This window comes from Globicephala melas, chromosome 15 (assembly GCF_963455315.2).
Source record: "Globicephala melas chromosome 15, mGloMel1.2, whole genome shotgun sequence".
In the NCBI taxonomy this organism is placed as follows: Eukaryota; Metazoa; Chordata; class Mammalia; order Artiodactyla; family Delphinidae; genus Globicephala; species Globicephala melas.
In genome coordinates, this window is record NC_083328.1 from 36043129 (window position 1) to 36065412 (window position 22284).

A 22284-nucleotide genomic window follows, 5' to 3' on the forward strand; every position below is an offset into this window, starting at 1 on the left:
GTCAGGGTCAGTCTTCGTCAGATCCCAAGTCCCTGTGGTCATTATTCTCAGGAACTCACAGCAGATCTACCCTCACCCAACAAACAGGTCCTCTGAATCTTGCTCTTCTGTATCTTGGTCACCTCAGATGTTACAAATGACATTTAATTTTTTTTCTGGCTAACCTCTCTGGGAAAATTGGTTTTGCATACAGTGTCAGGATAGCACTGAGGGGTTTGAATCGAATTTTCTTTTTTTTAGTTGAGCCTAAATAATGTTGAGAATTAAAAAAAATTAATACCTTATATATTTAATGTTTTTTTAAAAATTTATTTTATTTATTATTTATTTTTGGCTGTGCTGGGTCTTTGTTGCTGTGTGCGGGCTTTTCTCTAGTTGCGGCGAGCGGGGGCTACCCTTCCTTGAGGTGCGCGGGCTTCTTGATGTGGTGGCTTCTCTTGCTGTGGAGCACGGGCTCTAGGCGCGCAGGCTTCAGTAGTTGTGACTCGCGGGCTCTAGAGCGCAGGCTTAGTAGTTACGGCGCACGGGCTTAGTTGCTCTGAGGCACGTGAGATCTTCCCGGACCAGGGCTCGAACCCGTGTCCCCTGCATTGGCAGGTGGATTCTTAGCCACTGCGCCACCAGGGAAGCCCTCATATCTTCTATTTTTAATTTTTCTTTTGTTTTTTATCTTAGAGGGATGGAGGATGGAAATAAAGACAGGGAAAGAAATGGCCCAGACATTCCGATGTTCATACGGACATCATCTGTTGGGGACACAGACAAACCATCACAGGAGAAGGGGCAGATTTCTAAAATGAGCTGAGAATATGGGAGGAAGAGAGCCTGTGACCAAGACATCAAGGCCCTGGCCTGCAAAAATGTCAGGGCCCACTCACCCGGTATTCACACGCAGTCCGAAAAGATCCGCGGGGCAGAGTTCCCTCACGATAGGACCCACCACCCAGTGAGGAAAGGAACGGCTGCCTGGGGCAGGGCAGGCCAGGCCAATGTGGGCGCAGGGATGGTGTGCTCAGAGCTATTGGCTCCCCGTGGAACCCCGAACCAGATAAATGTGGGAGGGGGTGAGCTGTGCCAGGATACCTGGGTCACACATGTTCTCAGCTGTGAAAGCTCTCAGCTCCCGCGGTGCCTGGGGCTCCGTGGGGCTGGGAAGTTCAGGACGTGGGCTTAAGTTTCCCAGAGAAAGCAGGACAAACATGGGAGGGGACAGAGAAATAGGCTTCACACAGTATGGCATGATTGCTTTGAGGCTAAACTTTCCAGAGAGAAGGAACTGAGTTTTTGTTGTGATTTAGACATTCTGATGGCTCACAGTGGGCTCCCCTAGAGAAAGAAACTTACTGCCCCAAGTTCTCCTTTCTATTCCGTGTGACTGCCACCAGGGGTCTACAGGGATCCATCTCCAGCGCCCCCCTCCCCCTTGCTAGTGCAACAGCAGCCCTGCCTCAGCAAACATTCACTTCAGCCAACATTCACTGCAGCAAACGCACTGACACACTCACAGCTTCAAAAAGCCCAAGTTCATGTCCTCCTCCTCCTTATTGTGGGCGGACAGGTTTTTCCTCTTCACCTGTTGCTGGGGAGCACAGCTCTCCGGGGGGCTTGGGGGACGACACTGTACACACGACTTCCTCGCGTGATGGTGGCAAGGCTGTGTGTTCAAGTCGCTGCCCGGGGACAGTACTGAGGTAGATCGGGCAAGGCCCCCCAAGCCATCTGCGGAGTTTGTGGGACTTGTGCTGCTGACAGAGGAGTACCCTGAGGTCGTTATGTCCTTGCCTGCCCCCCTCCTGCTGCACAGAGAGCGCTCGAGCCCTGGGGTCCAAGGTGTCTGGCTGCCTGGTGCTGATGCCTGTGTGTCCTGACGCCCCTCCTCCTCCGGGCAGGCCTCCTCATCGCTTGATTCCTGGCAGCAGTGCTGTTCCGGGTTCAGGTAGACCACAGTGACATCGAGGACACCGCTGGGAGCTGTCACTATGGGAGATGGGGGAGAGGTCAGGCCATAGCCTGAGCATCAGGGTGACTCCGTGCTCGGTCAGGACCCAGGGGAGCCCAGGGTCCAGCTCTCGGCCGCACATCCTGAACCTCGCTGGACAGTCCCCTTTCCTTTACGTAAGAAATTGGGGGTGAAGTGTCTCCTTTCAAACTTGGGGTAATACCCAATGTGACTTAGGGGACAGTAGGAAGTGACAACAAACTGGCCATCTAATAATTTAGTTAATCCCCTGAGTGGACACAAAAATAGCAGTTGGAAAATCAACAGAAGCTGTCGAACTGGGCTTCCTGTGCAGATGGCTGATGAGACATGGGGACAGAGCCTCCTGCAGCCTGCCCTAGATGGGTGCCTGAGGGACAGAGCCCAGCAGGGGGCACATCTCACACAACCTTCTAGAAAGGTCTATTTCTCTGTCCCTGACCTGGTGAGGTCCTTCCACCAGCACAGGTCCAGCTGGAGCTGGGCGCAGGTTGGGCCCACATCCTATCCTCCCTGTGGGCTGGTATTCCAGGGGCTCTGCTCTCTCATGTCTACCTGTGTCCGGACACACTCTCCTGCAGCTCAGGCTGGGGGCCCTCCTGCCCGCTGTCCCCTCTGGGGCAGCACCGGGTGGTCTCCAGCCCTGGCACTCACCATCGCCCTCCTTCTCGCCCTCGCTCTCTTGGTCGCCCTCGTAGCCGGAGCAGTAGTCCAGGCTCCAGTCCAGGAAGCTGCCCAGCAGTGTCTCCTCCTGGCTGGACAGCTCTGCGGTCGGCGTGGTGACGAAGCTGCCCCTGTCCTCCTGGAGGCTGTTCTCCCGTTTCCTGTGCAGTGGGAGAGCCAGGAGCCGGGTCATAGGCAGCAGTGTTGGGAGGCCCAGTCTGGTTCTTGGCACCTGCCTGACCCTGCCCCCACGTGCTGTGAGCAGGGACAACACAGCCACCCAGGAACTGCCCTCAGAAGCTCAGGGCAGATTTGCAGAGACAGGGCCAGCACCATGGCGAGGTTCCTGCTCATCTGGACTTTGTAGGATGGATAGGAGTTCTTTAGGTGGGTGAGGTGGAGGGGGAGGTTATTCCAGGCAGTACAGCTGGGACACTGAGATGGAAGAGACAGGGATAAAAGGGATGCACACAATGAGGGCACAGCTGGAGTGCAGGGAGTGCCACAATGTGGTGGAGCAGAGCAGTCCCGTATGGCTCACACCGGGCGTGGGGCAGGGCCAGAGCCTGAGCGGGCTCAACCTGTGCTCAAGACCACCATCCCTCACAGGGAGCCAGGCTGGAGCCAGAGAGCCACACTGGGGAAAGGAGACGGTACTGTAGGCAGTGGAGACTACCAACCGCAGCTTCAGTTTTCTGAGGATCTGCTCTCTCCCTGCTGCTCCTCAGGAGCCCCGATGGCTGCACAGGTCACGAGGGAACCCAGGCCTGGCCCGCAGGGTTCACTCACCGCTTGGTTCTCCTTCCAGAGGGAGAGCTGAGGAAGGTGTGAATGTCCCCTGTGCTGAGGAAAGACGCGGGTTCTGGGCTCTCTTGTTTCACCCCTAGAGTTGCACACAACTGGCCGTAGCTCAGCACCTGAGGGGAAGCCGGGGTCAGAGGGAGGGCCGAAGCCCCAAGGGGCCCACGGGGACCCCCGCTCCCTAGCACCCACCAGCACCTCTTCCTGGCTGATCTCTTCGTATCGCTTGTCCTCGAATCGCTGCTTCACGGCAGTGAGAGAGACCTGCCTGTAGTCCTTGGGGGCATCGTCATGGAAGCTGCCGACAGAATGACACGTGAGGGGTAGTGGGGGGCAGACGGTGCTGGCACCTCTACCCCAAAAGCTCCCATCTTTAGCCTCCACTCACTGAAGTGAGAGAGGACAAGACATTTTCAAAACCAGCCCAGCAATGGGAGTGAAGCCCAGCGCTGCTGTGCAGTCTGGCGGTTCCTCGAGTCACCTATGACCCCCAGGAGAAAGGGGAACAGAGATCCACACAGAAACCTGGACACATATGTTCACAGCGGCACTATTCGCAACAGCTGGAAGGTAGAAAAACCCCAAATGTCCATCAGTGCACGACTGAATAAACAAGATGTGGTCCCTCCATCCAGTGGGCTATTTGTACAGTGGAAACATTATGTAGGTGACAGGCTGGTCATAAAAGGCCCCAAGTTGTACGATTCCATGTTGGTGAAACATCCAGAACAGAAAGAGCCAGGAAATAGATGAGTGTTTGCTGGGGGCTGGTGGGGAGGGGAAACGTGAAGGTAATAGGTAGCAAGGACGGGGTTTCTTTTGAGGGTGGGGAAGATGTTCTCGAATAGATTGTGGTTTGTGGTGATGGCTGCACAATTCTGAATATACCAAGAGCCTGTTGAACTGTACACTTTAACAAAAAGTTTCGTTGGTAAATAAATATGTTTCCAGTTTATCTGGATTGGGAAAAAAAAAACAAAACAACTCGGTGGGGGGCGGGGGATGGGTGTAGGAAGGCAGCCAAGCAGCAGCTTTTGGCAGCCTGGTCAGGCACCGACCCTGCACTGGTCTGAGCAGCCTCGGGGGCAGACACGTGTTGACCTGCCACCGTCACCCATGCTGCCGTCCACCAGCGACGAGGTCTGGGCCCTGCAGGAGAAACGGGCTGCACACACTAACCCAGGAAGTGCTGACAGGCTCCCCGTGTTAGCGGGGAGGGGGAGAAGTGGCAGATGGGCCAGAGGGGCTGGTCAGAGGAATCTCTAGACTCGTGCCCAAGTTCTGATCTCATCCCCAAGGTGTAAGCAGAAGTGTCGTGTTCAGAGGCTGCCCTGTGGAAATCCAGGAGGCGGCTGGGGCAATGACCATGGGCAGGTGAAGAAAGTGCATTGGCCCCGAGAGCCGCTGGGATGCAGGGACAGAGAAGCAGAAATGGGCTGGCCTGAGGGCTCTGATAGGATGACCGGGGCCTTGTCCACCAAGCACCAAATGAAATCTATGAGGAAGAATGGCCTGGCGTGGACAAGCTGGCAGGGGGGTCTGTGGCTCGGGTCAGAGGTTGGCTTTTAGATGTGTTCTGAATCCTGGAAGTGGTTAAGTCTCCCAGGGAGCGTCTGGGTACAGGCAGAAAGGCAGAATTATCCGGACCCTCGTGTCGGGGAAGGGGACTCTGAGGCAGTGTGGCCTGGCGGAGAAAGGAGGAGGTCCCTGGGGGCTTTAGCAGATATGCATGCGGTGGGGAGTGAACGTGAGACTGAGGAGTGGGAGGAGCGAGTCTGCCAGCCAAGCTGAGACAGGAGGCGAGGGAAAGGGCCAAGGTGTGTGCCCGGGGCTGCGGTCTGCCAACTCCAGAGCTGGAGGCCAACCTGTCCTAGACTGAAATTACTGCTGGTCAGGGAGACAGTCTCATTTTTTCTTACGTTCCACTGCCCATGGAATTAGGTTTGGGTTGGGGGGAGCTGCTGCCCACACATCAAATGTTAAAAACGTATGAAATAAGCAACATGGCCCTGGAATTTCTAAACGTCAGTCCTGAGATACGCGGCTCACGCGGGTAAGGTCTGAGTGTCTTGACAGCCCTCACGTGAGAGCAAATTCCCCCTGGACTTGTGGTATTAAGGACACATCCTCTGTGTGGGGGGACAGTCGGGGGGTTGTGGGGGGAATTGCTTCCTTACACGCTTACCACTTTTTTTTTTTTTTCGGTACACGGGCCTCTCACTGTTGTGGCCTCTCCCATTGCGGCTCTGGACACGCAGGCTCAGCGGCCATGGCTCACGGGCACAGCCGCTCCGCGGCATGTGGGATCTTCCCGGACCAGGGCACGAACCCGTGTCCCCTGCATCGGCAGGCGGACTTTCAACCACTGTGCCACCAGGGAAGCCCACGCTTACCACTTTTGATGAAGGCTTAAGACACAGGGGATGAGGTCTTCACAGGAGAACCCAGTGAGGTCCCATAACCGAGTGGTCCAGGGCTGTGCTGGGGAGGAAAGCAGGAATAGTGGGGCCGTTCTGATGCCCACTCATGCCCCACAGCCCTGATGGTTCTGGGATGGAGTTTCCTAGGGCTCAGGGTTGAAAAGGCCCCAGGTACAGAGCATGCGTGCTCATTGTCTACAATGTGGGAAATATTAAGCTAGAACTGTCTCTAACCTCACCCCCAGACAATGGCTTTTAGTCCATTCTGGTGTTTCCTTCTCCAGAAGATGAACACACTTCTTTTTCTCCCTCCAACCCCCTTGAATTTGAGCACTGGCTCCTGACTCCAGGAATCCCCCGGACCACTGGCTCAGCCCATGTTCTGAGTGGCTGGTGGGGAGGACCAGCTCCTTACTCTGCCCATGTGTCAGCCTCGCCAGAAGCAGGGCGGCTGCAGCCAGGTGGGCCGGGGCATAGGCGGCCAGGCTGGTGTGCAGCAGGGAGAGCTCACAGAGGAAGCTGCACAGGTGCTGGGTTCTTGGCGCCATGGGGACCAGCGTCAGCAGGACATCCTTGTAATCGACCACAGTGGGGACCTAGAGGGAACGGGGAGGCAGACGTGGGGTCTCAGCACACAGAGGGCCCCTCCACCCACTCGGTGGGGAGGCTGGACCTTAGAAACACCACCCTCGGCGTGGTCAGCCCAGCATCTGGCCCGACTGCTGTGCACGCCAAACAGCTGTGGCCTCGCGCCCTCTGGGTCCAGGAGGGCTTCCCAGAGCAGGGAAGCTCAAAGCCATGCAGATACCCTCTGCCCCTCCATGCCCTCAAGTGACCTCAACTTTGATTCAAAAGGAAAAAGCAAGTGGTCACTTACTCGAATCTTCCCTTCCAAGGCAGAGATGATCTCTCCCATCATCCTCACCAGGTCCTCGTATTTGTACGTGTTGTCTGTGAGCCACACAGCCTCCCGGATCGTCAGGATCTCTTTGCTGATGAACCTGGAGTGTTAAGAAGGGGTCTGAGCACTGAGCCCACTCCCCTTAGTGGGGTGATCACTTTAGGCTTCAGTGATGGGGTTGGGGGGGTCCAAAGAGTGGACCCTGCTGCCCCTAGCCACTGAGGGGAACTGAAAAGGTCAGATAAGCCTATCATGGGGGCTGGAAGGGAAGGGGGATTAGTGTCACAGATCAGTGGCAGTGAGAGCTGCTGGCCTGCTAGGCATGCAGGTGTTTCTGCAAAACGCACCCACGAATGACATGATCGGTCAATCCTCTTAACGACCTGAGGGATAAGGGTTCACCCTGCCTTGTGTCAGCTTCTATGGAGCGAGTATAAACAGCTTTAACCCAGAAGGCAGATGAGCCAGCAGAACCAGAGACAGAGGTTGTTTGAAGGTCTGGACCCAGCATGGGGTCTGGCCATGGGAACTGGACTGTCCTTAGGCAGGTGGTCACGCTGTTCTCTACTCTCCACCAGTTCCAACTATCAGGGAACACGCTAGTCCAGCGGCCTGCCGAGGACACCTCCCCACACAAGGGTGGACTGGGACCGGGCCCTTGGCTGCTCTGTCATGGGGACTCTGCAGCTCCCGTGTTTGCTGTTGCCTGGGCCAAGAGAGAGGACAGGAGTTGTAGGGACCGCAGGTGCTGGGGGATGTTATGTGAGTGGGGCGGGCGAAAGCCCTGTGCTCAGAGCAGCGGCAGGTGCTGCTTTGAGAGTGGATGTAGGGGCATCTCGGCTTCTAAAAATCTTTTAAAGCAATTATCATCTCATTGCCAGCAGCCTGTGGTCTGGTAGTACCTCAGTCTCTCATTGCAAGGACATAACTACGCCATTTGGATCCAGGGAGGCTGGGGACCCATCTGTTCAGCCCTCTCTGGTGACAAGACCTGGAACGCCGGGTTCCGAGAGCACACGAGAGGTGCTGGACAGCGTGTGGCATTTGCTCACCGACTCTGAGCCCACGGACCCTGCTTCCACAGCCACCTAGAGACCCCACTTCCCAGTTCCCGTCGTGGCCACATGACTGCGCTCACTGAAAAGGTGGACCTGGTGGCCTCAGGGGTCATGGCAGGTAGCAGAGAGCATGTCAGGACCTGGGCCTCCTTCATGACGTCATGAAACAGATAAACCATCCCAGTGACACAAGCCTCTGGGTTACTGTGCAGAAGACAAATCAGTCTCTCCATAGTTGACACCACTGTGTGCAATGAGCCTGCTCCTCCCTCGAAAGCCTTACAGATAATGATGTTGGTCTGGAAAGCACCACCCAGGGGAGATAGCAGACCACGTAGGAGAAGTCTGCTTTAGGAAAACAAGAAAATGCAAAATGTATGCTGGAAACTGCCATCCACATTGTGTCCAAAGGCAAAACTGGGTGGAAAGGTGGATTTAGGTAAAACTTAAAATGGTCTGATTTGAAAAGTCAGAGCTGCTGCAGGGGTAGGCTGCCTCTCTGAGGACGCATCCTGCCCATGTGGTTGGAGGGGGTCTGTGGGGAGTTGGGGGTGGGGGGCACATGACACTGATGAAACGCAGGTCTCTGGACGCAGAGTTGAGAAACGGACTGGCAAGGGCAGCCGCCTGTGACCCTCCCTCATCGCTGTGTTGCCCTCAGGGGCCAGGGGAAGAGGGTTCCAGCCTGAGCCTGCCCAACAGAGGCCACGTTCTGGGTCCTGAGGCCGCGTGTTGGGATGAGCGGCTGCCCACACACCAAGGGTCAGCCTTGCCACCCCCGTGTGGGTAGGACCACTTGGCGTGGGCACCCCCTAAAATGAAAATCCCTGTCATAAGGAGGTGGGGTGCTGAAGGCTTGTTCCACTGAAAAGCCAGCCTGTGAACTGGGCAGCGCCAGCATGCTGTGTTCCGTCTGCGGGCCCAGCCTGGGGGGTTTCTTACCGGGTGCACATGACCATGCAGGCGATGCCCAGCAGCTGGAGCCTGTACCGGGGCACCAACCGCCTCCGCAGGTACCGGTCCACGCACTCCACGGTCAGGTGAAGGCACAGGCTCGAGAAGTCCTTCATGGTCGCAACCTCTACCAGCCAATCGATGAGAATGTACCTGTGGGAAGAGCACCATCCCTGAAAACCAGGCCAAGCCTTCATGAGTGTCCCGTCTCCCATTCCTGCCTGGCCATCTGTCCCGAGGGGTGAGCGATCACTTTAGGCATCACTGGCTTATCCAGGCACCTGTCCAAGGCTGAGACACCCTGTCCAAGGGGGAGGCCCCATGACTCCCAACTTTGTTCCTGGGAGGCAGGTGGGCTGCACGTATGTGTACTCTGCCTCCCCCACCCCGGGACCCCCAGGCACTGGATAAGCCTGGATCGTTACTTGTAAGGGAGCAAAGCAGGTCTGCTCTGTGGACCTGGGACAGGTCACAGGACAGGAGAAAAGTCAAAGTTTATCGTTCTGCAAACCTGTCTTCTCTCTGAGGAACTCTCACCCATGGGGTCATTTATCACAACCCTCCGCAGTGGAGCAAAGAGCCAGGAATGCATCTAAAGCAGGATTCCCTGAGCCTGTGTGCTGGAGTTCTCAGTCACCCAGCAACCATGATGGAGAACTTGGGCCGGCAGAGCCAACAGACATAGGATCCCTCCTCGACGGGGCTAAAAGCCAGGCCAGGGACACAGACGTCACAAGGGGATACTGCATGCAACATCAAGGATGCCCAAGCATGGTGAAAGCCTTTTTGCACAAGGGAGAAGAGATGGGGAGAAGAGAAGCAAGAGAGAAAAGAAACGTGGTGGTGAGTGATTCTAGGCAGACAGGAGGGACTGCTCCAGGTGTCAGCCTGGACAGGAGCATCTTTCATAGGCAGAGGAAAGGAGGGAGTGCTGGGGCCGAGTTGGGGAGGGGAGGAAGGAGGAGGGATGAAGGGGAACAGGCTGGGGAGGAAGACACGCAAGGCCAGGTGTTTGAGGGTTAGGGGCAGAAGAGGAAGCTTCCTACGCAGACACCTTTGACAAGCTCAATGATCTGACTTATAAAAACAGACCAACGGAACTGTACACTTTAAAATGGTTAAACCTGAAACTAATGTTACATGTCAATTATAACTCAATAGAAAAAAGGAAGAAAAAGTCAGCTGTTGCTTTACATAGAGGAAAATGTAAAGATGCTCAACTTGGGGATTGAAATGATATTATTGCAATAAAACTACTTTAGCTCTTGAAAAGAAAAGAAAGGTTAAGTTTATGTTAACCCCCACCCCCAGCACACAAAAGGAATAGCAACAGTCCCTGGCTCCCGCCGCCAAAAGAAAGGCAGACTGGGAGGGCATGGCGTGGGGCAGGGGGCACCACCCCCAGCACAGGCACAGGACTCAAAATCACAGCAGCTTGGTGACATTTAATGTGGGAGCCAAGGACACTGCACCCCCTGCTATGAGTAAAGACGGAGCCTCTCCAGGGAAGAGAGCTTACCAGGTGCTGGGCTTTGTCTGCCGCAGTACAGCCAGAGCCTGCCCATTATAAATCTAAAATGTATTTGAAATCTCTGGTGTAAGCTTAAAAAATTATTCACATTTTCCATTTTACTCTCTAAACAAGTTCTGTGATTGAGTGTAAAAGTGTGTTATCTCCAAACCTCGAGGGAAAATGGACCTGCAGGAAGAGGCAGTTTGTGGGGTTTCTGAGGCTACAGGCACATGGCAGCTGCCTCCCACACTCCCGCACGCTGATGCGCGTGATGATGGGTTGGAAAGAAAAGGTGTTTTCTGGCATCATTTTTGAAAGATGTTTAGTACGGTTTAATATAGTCCGAGACTTAAAAAGGAAAACTGGAGAGAGCAGACATTTATGTGGGAAATTTTTCTTTTCAAAGCCCTGGATAACTTAGGCATAACTGGTTTTAGAAACACACACACACACACACACACACACACACACACACACACGCGGATCCCAGTGGGGTTGATGATGCAGGGGCCCTGTGACAGCAGGCTCAGCTGAAACAACAGACAGACCCTGTCACGCGGAGACGGCTGTCGCTCTGCCTCGGACCCCTCACCTCATTGTGTCATTGAGTCCCTTCTGCACAGAGAAGACCCTCTGCTTACTGACAGCGTGGGAGGCCTGGAACAGCTGGCAGACTATCTCGTTGGAGGCTTTCGCTTCCAGTCCGAGCTGGTTTCCGTGTGCACAGGCTTTGGCTAGAGACAGCTGAGGACGAAAAGACTCGAGGGATGAGCAAGGGGTTTTGAGGTTCCTGCTTCTGAACGCGAGGAGGATTCTGCCTGTACATACACTGGCCCACTTAAACCTTCTAAGCCTTCTGAAACCAGGAGGGCCAAGATTTTAATCTTTTGGAAATAAATATCACGATAGAACATTTTAAAAGGTACAAAAGGTGCATAATGGGATATCAGTTGACTTCCTGCCCGGCACAGCTCCACGGCCAATTCCAGTCTTCTGCCAGCATTTTCTTTTAAATTAAGTTTGTTTCTGCTCACCACTCCCTAGTGAAAGCTGATGCTCTGGGGGAGGCCACGTAGCACAGTGGCTGAGAGCTGGCTGGGGGCTCGAATGACCCGGCTTTAAGACCTGGGTCTATGTGTGACCACAGGCGAACTGGAGGCTTCACTGCACCTCAGTTTCCCTTTTCACCAAATGGCACAACAGCAGCTGCTTCGGCAGATGCCGTGAGGATTGAATGAGATGCACGAGCACCTTGCTCAGGACCCGCCGGGGCCCTCCAAGCCCTCAGTGGTTACTGTTGACCATCTCTACGTATTTCCTTCCAGAGTTTTCTATGCACTTGTAGCAGTGTGCATGTGCATTTGTGATCACGGAACACACATGTTACCTTTTCTTTGCCTGCCTAACGATTAACGTGGTTCTTTGCGATAGGAGACTTCTGTAAGCGTGTTTTCCTTGTTCTTCCTTTGAGGGGGTTTCTGTTGGTTTTGTCACATTGAGGGTCACCTTTGTGCAGTCTTGTGCACCTTCTGCTCACGCAGTCGACCCACAGGCGCTACCTGTGCCCAGGGGCTTTCTGAAATTCCTGCGCGCATTTTCACACACACTAATAGGAACACTATTTTTTTTTTTTTTGCGGTACGCGGGCCTCTCACTGTTGTGGCCTCTCCCGTTGTGGAGCACAGGCTCCGGACGCGCAGGCTCAGCGGCCATGGCTCACGGGCCCAGCTGCTCCGCAGCATGTGGGATCTTCCCGGACCAGGACACGGCCCCGCGTCCCCTGCATCGGCAGGCGAACTCTCAACCACTGCGCCACAAGGGAAGCCCTTTCCTGTACTTTTTTTTTTTTAGGAACACTATTTTATCACATGTTTGCCGGCAAAAACTGCTATCATTAAAAATGTATATTTTCAGGGCTTCCCTGGTGGTGCAGTGGTTAAGAATCCGCCTGCCAATGCAGGGGAAACGGGTTCGATCCCTGGCCTGGGAAGATCCCACATGCCGTGGAGCAACTAAGCCTGTGTGCCACAACTACTGAGCCTGCACTCTAGAGCGTGTGTTCTGCAACAAGAGAAGCCACGACACTGAGAAGCCCGCGCACCGCAACAAAGAGTAGCCCCCGCTTGCCTCAACTAGAGAAAGCCTGTGCCCAGCAACAAAGACCCAACACAGCCAAAAAAAAAAAAACAATAAAAAAAAGCCGAACTGTATTTTCAGAAGTTCCTAGCTATCCACTCAAAAACACAAAGACTACGTGTATATGATTTGCTAGTGTGATCAGGCACGATCTCTTTAAACGTGTGCCTTTTTGACTAGCAGAGAGGTCAAACCTGCTCCGTATTTTGACTGCTTGTATTTATTTCCTCTTTTTTGAGTACCCTGAGGCTCTGTGAACTTCTACAGGGCCTTACTATTCTTATTGATTAGCCTGAGCTTGAACTAGAACCACATTGTTCATTGTTGTATTTCTTGTAAACTTGTTAAGTGCCTTTTTGGACATAAACATTACAACGTCCTGTGATGTGTCAGGCGGGCCATCCCTCTGTGATTTCTTCCCTAGCTTTTAAGGGCAGATGACTCTCAACCCCCAACTTGGTGGGGTGACAAGAGCAAGTGTCTACCAGCTTGGCAAAGGGGGACTTTCTTTGATTTATCTTAAAATAATGACTTCTTTACAGCTGCACAGGGAGAGTGTCTGGAGAACGCCAACTACAGACCCCTGATGTCCTGGTTCCAACACTGGACAACCTGGTGAGCAGGTCAGATAATGAGAAGAGGACAGCATTCCACACACCCATCTGCTCTAAGGAGCTCTAAGTTCTGTAGCCAAGATGCTTTCCCTACAGGCCAACTTTTTTCCTCCCTTTTTTTAGGGAGCTGTATAAATTTTGATGCAGATGTAGTCCACAGCACTTAGAAATTAAGTGGCTGGCTGTCTTAGATGGAACTGGCAGAGGTGAGGAAAGCGCTTCTGGGCTCTCCTCCCCACACACCCTAGAGCTGAACTCCCTTAGATTCAGTTCCAAACCCTGGGCCACTCTTACTTCGTCCTGGGTGGGAACCTGGCAGTGTTGCCCCCACGGTCCCCACGAGAGGAGGCGTCAGGACAAAGGCCAGCTCCCAGCTCACCTGTGCTTCCCAGCAGCCTTTGGCAGCAAAGTCCCTGAGTTTCCGGAAGCTGTGGAGGCATCGTCCGGGATCTGACATCTGTCAATGGGAGAGTCACCATGCCCTTACATGGCCATATCTCTGGAGAAACTCAACCAACCCACAGTCTTCTTAAATGTTCCCCCTGACACCTCCAGAGGGTCCCCAGCTGTGCTTTCTTCCCAGCCCTTTATCCCCCAAATGGTGGTGGTCGTTTCAGGGGCAGTGCTGAAAGCAGCCCCATGACCAGCAGCGACCCCGGCTGCGGTGGCAGAACCTTGTCCACGGGCTACTCTGGAGATTGTGCCTTTGGCCAACATAATCCATTCTTTCCCCAGACCTAGGCCCACTCACATCCATCTTTCTGTCACTTTCCCAGAGGAGGTACGAGCTGGTCAAACACCCCTGATTAGCAGACTCTTCAAACAGGTCCCGGGCCTGCTTCTGTTTCTCTTCATCCTAGAATAAGTACCTCTAAGTAACCACATATACTGTTCTCATCTTTAATAAAATGAGTTAACTACATTAGAGTAAAAACAACTCTGAAGATACATGATTTGACAACCAACTCGTGAAGGCAAGCCCATGAGTTCTGCCCTCAGGCCTTGCTTCCTCCTGCACGAGGTTTGTGCTGGACTCGGCTCCCGGCACTGCCCGGACGGTGATGGGGGAGGGTTTCCCAAGGTCTTCCAGCTCCTCGCTCATACTAAGTGTCCCTCCCTGCTGCTGTCAGAGCACCTAGCACCAGGAGCCACCACCTCCCCCAAGACTGCTGCAGATGGGGTTCCCGAATCACAAGGCTCACTAAGTAGAGAAGTCTGCGTGAGTAGTGGCAGGGAGCCGCCAGTAGCAGAGCCGTGAGACAAATAGACCCGGGGTCCTGTCCCGCTCAGACACTCTTCCTGGCTCCACACAGCCTCACAGACAGGGCTCATCTTGGCTTTGAACCCCGGAAGCCCCCTTCTGCTGCCTTTCACGCAGTTCCTGATTCTTGGTGCTTGAAGCTGCCAGAAAGGCGAGCAGCACAAAAATGCAGACCCGCTGTGCCCTGTGTGCTCACCCGGGCCAGGACGCCAAACAACGCAGGGCCCCGTGGGATGGTGGAGGGGACTCACCTCAAAAAGACTCAGCACTCTCCCCAAGCAGTGCAGTATGGACGCTCTGTGAGTCTAGAGAAAGGAGGTGGAGGAGGAGGGGTGACTGTCAGCGGACAGAACTTCCCGGGGACTGTCCCTCCGTGTGCGGGTCCTCCTTGCTCCCTGCCCAGCCCCTCTGTGCAGAGGACCGCTCCCTGATTCCAGGCCTCCGCCAACTGCTTCACAGAGTCTCAGTCCTGCCTTTCCAGCAGTTGACCCGTCTGCAGCCCAGCCCCTCACCTGATTCCCCTGACCCTGGCTCCGAGGCCTCCTCTCCTGCTAGTCATTAGCAGATGCTCCCACATCCACACTGTTTTCTATGCCTCCACTGCTCTCGGGTCCCTGACTTTACATGGTCCACAGCATCTCCCCTCAAAGTTTTCTCACCTCCCGGGACCCTACGGGGCTCAGCCCGCCCAGCACGGCCTGCCCTACTTGCACCCCTTGCCAGGACTCACTTTCTGCAGCTGGCACTCCATCCTGAGGCTCTCGTGAACCACGGCCTTGCAGCAGCTTCCGGACACCGACCAAGGTGGGCGGATGAAGAGCCAGATGAAGGGCGCGGCGCCCACATTCAGGCGCTCCGTGAGACTGAAGAAGCGAGAGGCCTTCAGCCCGTTCACTTCCGCCCGGGCCTCATCAGACACAGACACTGAAGAGACGGACAGAACACAGCCTGGGATGTGTCTGGAGGAGGGGTGTAGGAAGTTCCCCAGTCTTTTTGGAAAGTTTAAAGCCTTAAGCCGCTACAACGTGAAGTTGCTGGTGTCTTAGGACAGAAGAGTTGGGATGGGGGCTCCTCCCTTTTCTTCCCATGTTTTATGAACCAAGTGCCCTGCGGCCCCTCCCAGCGGCCTGGATTCCGAAGATCTGGGAAGGTCCCCCCCACGTGGAGGCATCAGATGCCCACCCTCCCTCCTGTGGGGAACTGCTGCTCAGACCCCTGTTAACGGGTAGGGGTTTTCTTTGTGGGGTAATGAGATGATGGCTCCAAATTGAGTGGTGATGGCTGCACGACTCTGTGAAGATACCCAAACCACTGGACTGTATACATTAGACAGGTGAGCTGAGTGGTGTGTGAATCTTGTCTGGGCAAAGCCATCTGACAGGAGGGTGGGCGCAGGATTGCTCATCGTCTGCAGGTCCAACAGTCCTGTCAACCAGCTGTGACCAGGGTGACCTCTCAGTAAGACGCCAGGTCTTTTAGAAGCAGAAAAATGGCGACTATACCCAAGTCTTTATGCATCTTGGGAGGTGGGACAGGATGAACTGCAGGCTCGCTCCTTAGTGCGCTCAGCAGACAGGCAGGAATTGGGAGAGAGGGCCGCACCAGGTTCTTTCGAGGAGCACCTGCCCCTTAGGGGTGAAGGAATCTAGGTACCAGGCTGGCTTTGACCTGTTTGTACTTGCCTCCCACTTGGAGCCTTGGCTCCCTGTGTTACTGACACTTGGCATCAGGCATGCTTTGACCACTGCCCCAGGTTCCTCAGATGAGCTGTGGCCAAGGAGAGAAGCTGGGGTCTACGCATGGGCTGTGGTGTTAACTAGGCAGCCAGGGAGGGCTGGCTTGCCTGAGTAGCCCCCATTCTGAGTCTCTGCTCAGAGTCACTCGTTGTCAACCGAAATTAATGGTTCATTAAACAAAGAGGCAACTCCCCCAAACTACAAAATCAAACTTCATCCATGGGTCCCTGAGCAGGACACCTCTGGCACAAGCTCCCCAGTGGGGACGGTACACAGCCAGACACACCAAGAACAGCGACTAAACTGCTGACACGGGCAAGAGCTCATGCTTGTTCTATTAGGTTTTTTGTTTTTGGCTACACCACACAGCATGCGGGATCTTAGTTCTCCAACCAGGGATCTAACCTGCGCCCCCTACAGTGGAAGCACAGAGTCTTAACCACTGGACCACCAGGGAAGTCCCTCGTGCTTGTTCTAAAATGTCAGTACCAAGTGGGGTGAGGCCAGCCCCAGCACCAGCCCCTCGAGGACTTACGGCCTTCATTGTAGAGGTAGGCTATGCCCAGCTTCACAGCAGCTTCAAAATTCCCTTTTTCGGCAGCCCTAGAACATTAAGAACATGAAATATCACATGATTTTATTCCATAAAGGTTATGTTCCACCACAGCACTTAAAACTACAGTACTTATTTTCTGAACAGAAAATATTTTTGGCAATGCAGCTAAATATCAATTATCCACGACATGCTACACATGGATGAGCCTGGAAAACACACTTGTGAAAGAAGACAGACACAAAAGGCCACATGTTGTATGATTCCACTCATATGAAATGTCCAGAAAAGGCAAATCCATAGAGACAGAAAGCAGATTAGTGGCTGCATAGGGTCTGTGTTACTATAGGGAAAATAGGGAGTGACTGCTAATGGTTATGGGGCTTCATTTGGGGGTCATGAGAATGTCCTAAAGTTAGATAGTGTTGATGATTGCACAACTCTGTGAGCATACTAAAAACCATTGAGTTGTACACTTTAAAAGGGTAAATTGTGTGGTTGGTGGACTATGTCTCAGGCAGCCTGCCTGTGACCACTGGCATACTGCAGCTTGCAGCCCCTCCGGCCCTTCCTCTAGGTCCCAACCCCGGCCGGGGAGGTGGGATCAGCCAATGAGTATAATGTAATAGTATTCAAATCGCATTGTTCTGACCAAAAGAAGAGGGCTGAGGAAAGTTTCCACATGCAGGTGACCTGCATCTGAGTCACACACAATGGGTCACAGCTCAAGTGGACCCTTCAGAAGCACTGCTGTGACTAATGAGAGTCAGGCCCGTGCTGGTGGTGTGGATGACCCATGACTGTGCTGGAAGTTGTGTGACTCGATGGGTGAGGTCGACAGCCCTCAGTCACTCCCTGGGGGATAAGGTGTTGGCGGGAGCAACAAGCAAGAGGAAGATCATTCCCAGGTCAGGCCTTGAGACACAGACTGGCATAGCAGGGAGGCCCAAAGGTAGGAGAAAGCCACGCTCTTCTCAGGGTGCAGAGATACCTTTCAAAGAGCTTCAGGTTCTTTGGAGAAGGCCACAGCTCCTGGAAGCTGGCACATGCCCACACGCTGGCATGGTTATCCACCAGGTACTTCAGGTGGGAGTGCACCTGAAGAACAATGGAAGAGGGGGAGTGGTGGGACTCCAAACAAGGGACCTCCCAGAAGCCCTGCTTCTGGAGCTCTTGAAGACAGGGTGTAGACAGATGTAGGGTCTCCTGTTTCCCTCCCCACCCTAGCAGTAAAGGCCCAGCCTCTGTGTATCAAAGTAACTAACAATTGCTTTGAATAGAGAAAAGAGCCCAGAAACAACTTTCTCTGTGGCTCTAAAGATGGGGACAGTGGTCCTGGAAGGGGGAATAAGCACCTAGGCTGAGAAAGGGGATATAATGCTATAATACCTGCAAGGATCAGGGAAATCAACTCTAATGGGAACAGGTAGGTCAGAAATCTGTTTTGAGCTCCTTTACTTAGGGTCTTGCTAGTGGGAGCAAAGCTGGGGCCTGCAGGTCAATAGGGGCTCTCAGAAGAGACTGAAACACATGACAGCAGCCTCAGGTAGGACTTCTGTCCTGGGTGATAGCAGGAAGTACCCAGGCAGGGGGCCCTGAGCACAGGTGAGCATTTTAAGTGCTAAAGCTTCCACTGCCATTGGAAATTCAGCACCCATGGATATTATGAACGCAATGGAGGCAGGTTTGGGAGTCAGAGAAGTGGGTTCTTACTGGTGTTCCCCCACTAATTTGCTGTATGCCCTTGGTTAAATCCCTCAAAGTGAGGCTTCAGTTCCGAAATCTGCAAAATAACTCACAGAGTCTCTTTCAGTGCTGAATATTACATGGGCTTTGTCCTCAAGAACATACTATTTTTCTTCTTAATGCTATCTTATTTCTTGAGGGAGGCAAATTTCACTGCCATAAAAGGGTATTTTCTCTGTCAAAATAAACATTACAATGAGCAGACTCAAACCTTGCTGTCCTATGTTTTAGCTTTCCTGCAATCAGAACAACCTTAGGCATCTATTACCAATATCACCATTGTTTCCTCTACCTTCATTTGTAGCCAAAGTTTTTGCTCTGACGTTTAACACACGAAGGCTTCATGGTACAATATAACCAATGATGCCAAGCCTGACACTATTTTCATCTGACAACTTACAGCTCGGACAGCGAGGATGTCTCCAACAGAAAGCCATTTCAGGATATGAAAGAGCACATCTTCAGGGAGACTCAAGATCGTTAGGTTTCGGGGTCTCCTTCTTATTCTCCGCTTTGTAGGATAACAGAAACACTTGGCACACCTACAGTGGATCACTTAAGAAAAAAAATCAGAATGGTCTAAGTGATGTGTTGGAAACGAGTTGTGCTGATATGAAAAGTTACATCTGAACATGATTTAACAGTTACTGTCCTCTGCCCCAGCCATATTTACAGTCTTAAACAAATATTAAATAAAGGAGCAGTAGTGGTACAGAAGACATCATCATTCATTCAAATATTCAATAAACATTGATGGTGAGTAGTAATCATGTAACCTGGCTATTGGGAAACCTTCTGATCCAGAGCACAGATGACAACCAGGAAGGGGGAAAAAGCAGCCAACGCTGATGATGGTTAGCCTTGCATTTCACTCTCAGGGAGGCGCCTTGACCCTTACTGATCTCTTTGCTTCTATCTGCACACAGGACTAAAATGCATAATGTTAATAAGGATCTATGGACTTGAACAGTCTGGTTTTCAAGTCCAAACTAGGAGGGTCCACCCTGCAGAGAAGCCAAAGGTGGACTTGGAGGCCAGGCCTGTCCCAGCTCTGCGGATGTCAGAGCTGCCCAGCCAGTCTCAGTGTCCTCTCTCCCCACAGGAGGTCCTTCTAACTTCAACTTCAGCAAGTCTTTGCTGAGTCTAAGCAGACGACAGAGAAGCTTGAGGCAGGAGGAGCCCATCACCTACAATTCACCTGGTTTCCCACCCGTTCCTTCCTCCAGTCCCGACAGGAGGTGGCTGCTCTCCCATCCGCACGACTCCCTCCTCAGGGCTTCTTCCTGCCCCCCTCCCCTCGCTCTTCACCTGGGTCTTCCCATCATCAATTAACATGCTGCGAAAGCCAAGCGTACACGCAGGGCGACCGATCCCTGCGTTTTACCGCATTTTCCTCATCCCCTTGCTCTAGGACAGCCACGATAATAACCACGGAAACCTGAGCTGCGCTCACGGCCCTCGACAGGTGGCAGACCCCGCGCGCCGCTTTCACCGCTTTCACGCGGAGCAGGGCGCTCCCGGGCATTTAAACCACGCGCCGAGCGGGCGCCGCCGGGAAGACATGCACCCCGGGCCGAAGGGCTCGAGCCAGCCCTGCTCAGTCTCGAGGCCGCCCCGCCGCGCCCCGCGCCCAGCGCTCACCGCCTCCGCTCCCCATAACCGTGGTTGCCGTCGCTGCCGTCGCCGGTATCTCTGCCAGTGCCGCCTGCCGGCCCAGAGCGCGACTCCCCACGCAGGCGCAGACCCGCCCGCCGCCCGCCGGAGTTTTCAAATGCACCAGGCGCTCTCATTGGCCCGCCCGGGGGGGCGCGCGCCACTGTTCGGCCGGGCCCCGCCCCCTCCCCCCCACTCGGGCTCGGACGCTCGCGATTGGCCGCGCCAGGATGCGAATTCGAACGCCGGCTGTTGATTGGTAGAGCTTGCGCGGCCGCCCCGCCTCCCCGGCCCTGGCGGGTGTCCCTAAGGAGCGTGGCTCCGGGCCTGGCTGCAGCAGTGTCTCTGAATCCGCTCCGGCCCGCGTGGACCTGGCCTGTTCTGGGCTTAGGCCTTGTGGTTGACTCGGCGGCAAGAGGTCCTGGCGACCGGAGGCCACGGCGTGCAATGGTTTGTCAGTGAAGGTCTGAGCGGACCGGCCGCGCCTCCGAGCCCGGGGTCTCGGAGCGGGGACCCCGACGTGGTCTTCTACCTGCGGGGACGCAGGCTAGCCGGCACCCGCGGGCTGCGCCTCACCGAGGCTGGCCCTGACCTTTCCGACCCGCACCCCGAGGCCGCACGCCCTTCTTCCAGCCCTTGCTTCAGGCGAGGAGACCCCTGGTTCGGTGGCCGAGTCGCTGTTGGCATAGATCGTAATGCAGAAAGTGGAGTCCAGAGACCTGGTGCTCGAAATCTTCATTGACTCATCCAGCACGTTTGACTCCTTCCTCCCTTGAAACGTGGCTCACCCTGGACCCCTCCTCCATCCCTGCCCAGGGCAAGCCCTCACCTTCTCACTTGGACTAGATATCGTCCCCTGTCAGTCCCCAATGTCTCCTCGTGGTCACCTGGGAGCCCAACTAAAATAGAAGTGCACACCTGCTTGCTTTACTGGCTGCTTTCAGCCACAGCTGAGCGTTCTGTTTACTCAGGTATTAGGCAGTGCCCACCCAGTCTGTCTTTCTGCAACCAGCTCACATCCCACCTCTTTCATGAGACCTTCGGACAAGGAAAGAAATGCAGTCTCCTGGGAGAAGTGTTTGATGGAAGAGGACAGAGTGGCTTTTCCTGGAGAAGCCGGGGAATCTGGGTCAAGACTCTCCTCCCCCATTTCCCCACAGCCTCAGACAGCACTCTGTCCCGCTACCACTTATACTCGCTGAACCCCTTCAGGGTACTTGGTCTGTGCTCAGCAGCCGAACACACAGAGGAGCCATGGTGCCAAGGCTCCATGCCAGTCTGGAGCAGGAGACGAACGGATGACCACAGCATGGGATATGAGGCCTTGGAAGCTGGGGGTGGAGGAGGGGCAGGGGTGATGTTCATGGGAAGAGGAGTGGGTAGAGCAGAGCAAGCTTGGAACTTGCTCCCCAGATGCCCCACGTTCCCATACCAGAGGACAGGAGAATCCACAGGACCCCTAAGGGTTTTCAGTCTTCTTCACCTCACCTTTGTTTCCATTGGTTACTGTTTCCCAATTTGGTACTTTGTTGTCCTCCCCCTGCACTGTTACTTTCTTTGTTGCTGGTCTCCCCAGGGCAGAGGTACACTCTCTGTGTTAGATTTTGGTGGCATTGGCTTCACCAGTGAGTAAGTCACGCTCTCGCTCCCCTGTGACGCTGCGTGTCTGTGGAGTCCAAGTGGCACCCTGACCAGTCTCTCAGTTGTCCTCTATCTTGCTCCTATGTCCTTACCACTCTTTTTATTTATTCAGAGGTAAAGTTTTCTTGTTTTTCAGGAAATAGGCGTTCTTCTCTTGGCTCTGCTGCAGCCATGCCATCCGTCACCCCCACCCACTGCCCTGGCAGTAAGAGCCCCTGGGCTCAGAGGGGTGATGAGCCACTCCCAGAAGGTGTGAGAAGAGCTCATTTCCCATTGGGCTTCAGGAAGGTGAGAGAACTCACTGGAAGAGTAGATTTTGGGGAGCTCAGGCAAGTTCCTGACTGGAATAAGATGGCAGTTGAAGGCCTGGGGTGAAAGAGAAAGAAACTCAAGGGTAGCAGGGTGCAGAGGGGAGAGTAAGGAAAAGTGAAGCAGGCTGGGAGCCTGAGGCATCCCCCACTCGGAGAGAAAGGAAGAGGAGCCTACAGAGGAGGCAGATGAGGGGCCATGGGGGGCCTGGTGCAGTGGGGAGAAGGGGGCAGGGGACACTGAGATGCCTCAGAGAAGTCACAGGAAAAATGGATGGAGTGGGTGTGGCAGCCAGGCATGTGACAACGCTGTACTTTTGGTGAGTGGTGAGGGGAGGTAGGGAGTGT

The 22284-nt window shown here is 54.1% G+C and overlaps 1 protein-coding gene across 2 annotated transcripts; it reads right to left on the reverse strand.

The window, feature by feature from the left end:
• Positions 1–346: 346 nt before the first annotated feature.
• On the reverse strand, positions 347–22104 carry CCNF (cyclin F). Of its 2 annotated transcripts, none has more exons than XM_060284418.1 (17): positions 21931–22104; positions 18735–18889; positions 17580–17686; positions 16571–16638; positions 15030–15223; positions 14551–14604; positions 13790–13894; positions 13418–13495; positions 10881–11032; positions 8764–8928; positions 6740–6863; positions 6278–6458; positions 5836–5923; positions 3641–3740; positions 3431–3558; positions 2633–2802; positions 347–1977 (listed from the first exon to the last, which is right to left on the reverse strand). In XM_060284418.1, the coding sequence occupies exons 1-17, from the start codon at positions 22079–22081 to the stop codon at positions 1502–1504; spliced, it is 2496 nt and encodes an 831-aa protein (XP_060140401.1). In that variant the 5' UTR covers positions 22082–22104; the 3' UTR covers positions 347–1501. The 2 variants fall into 2 exon arrangements, with proteins under 2 accessions (XP_060140401.1, XP_030704367.1); XM_030848507.2 differs by having other exon boundaries at positions 19976–22044.
• Positions 22105–22284: the final 180 nt, after the last annotated feature.

Excerpts from the sequence above, each read along its gene's own strand:
- CCNF (XM_060284418.1), bottom strand. The coding sequence starts at position 22,081 with ATGCCTCAGGCTCCCAGCCTGCTTCACTTTTCCTTACTCTCCCCTCTG. Across the intron at positions 15,224-16,570 it reads CTACCTCTACAATGAAGGCC|TGTCTGTGTCTGATGAGGCC; the intron begins GTAAGTCCTCGA and ends CCGTCTCTTCAG. Across the intron at positions 13,895-14,550 it reads GAGTGCTGAGTCTTTTTGAG|GATGAAGAGAAACAGAAGCA; the intron begins GTGAGTCCCCTC and ends TACTTATTCTAG.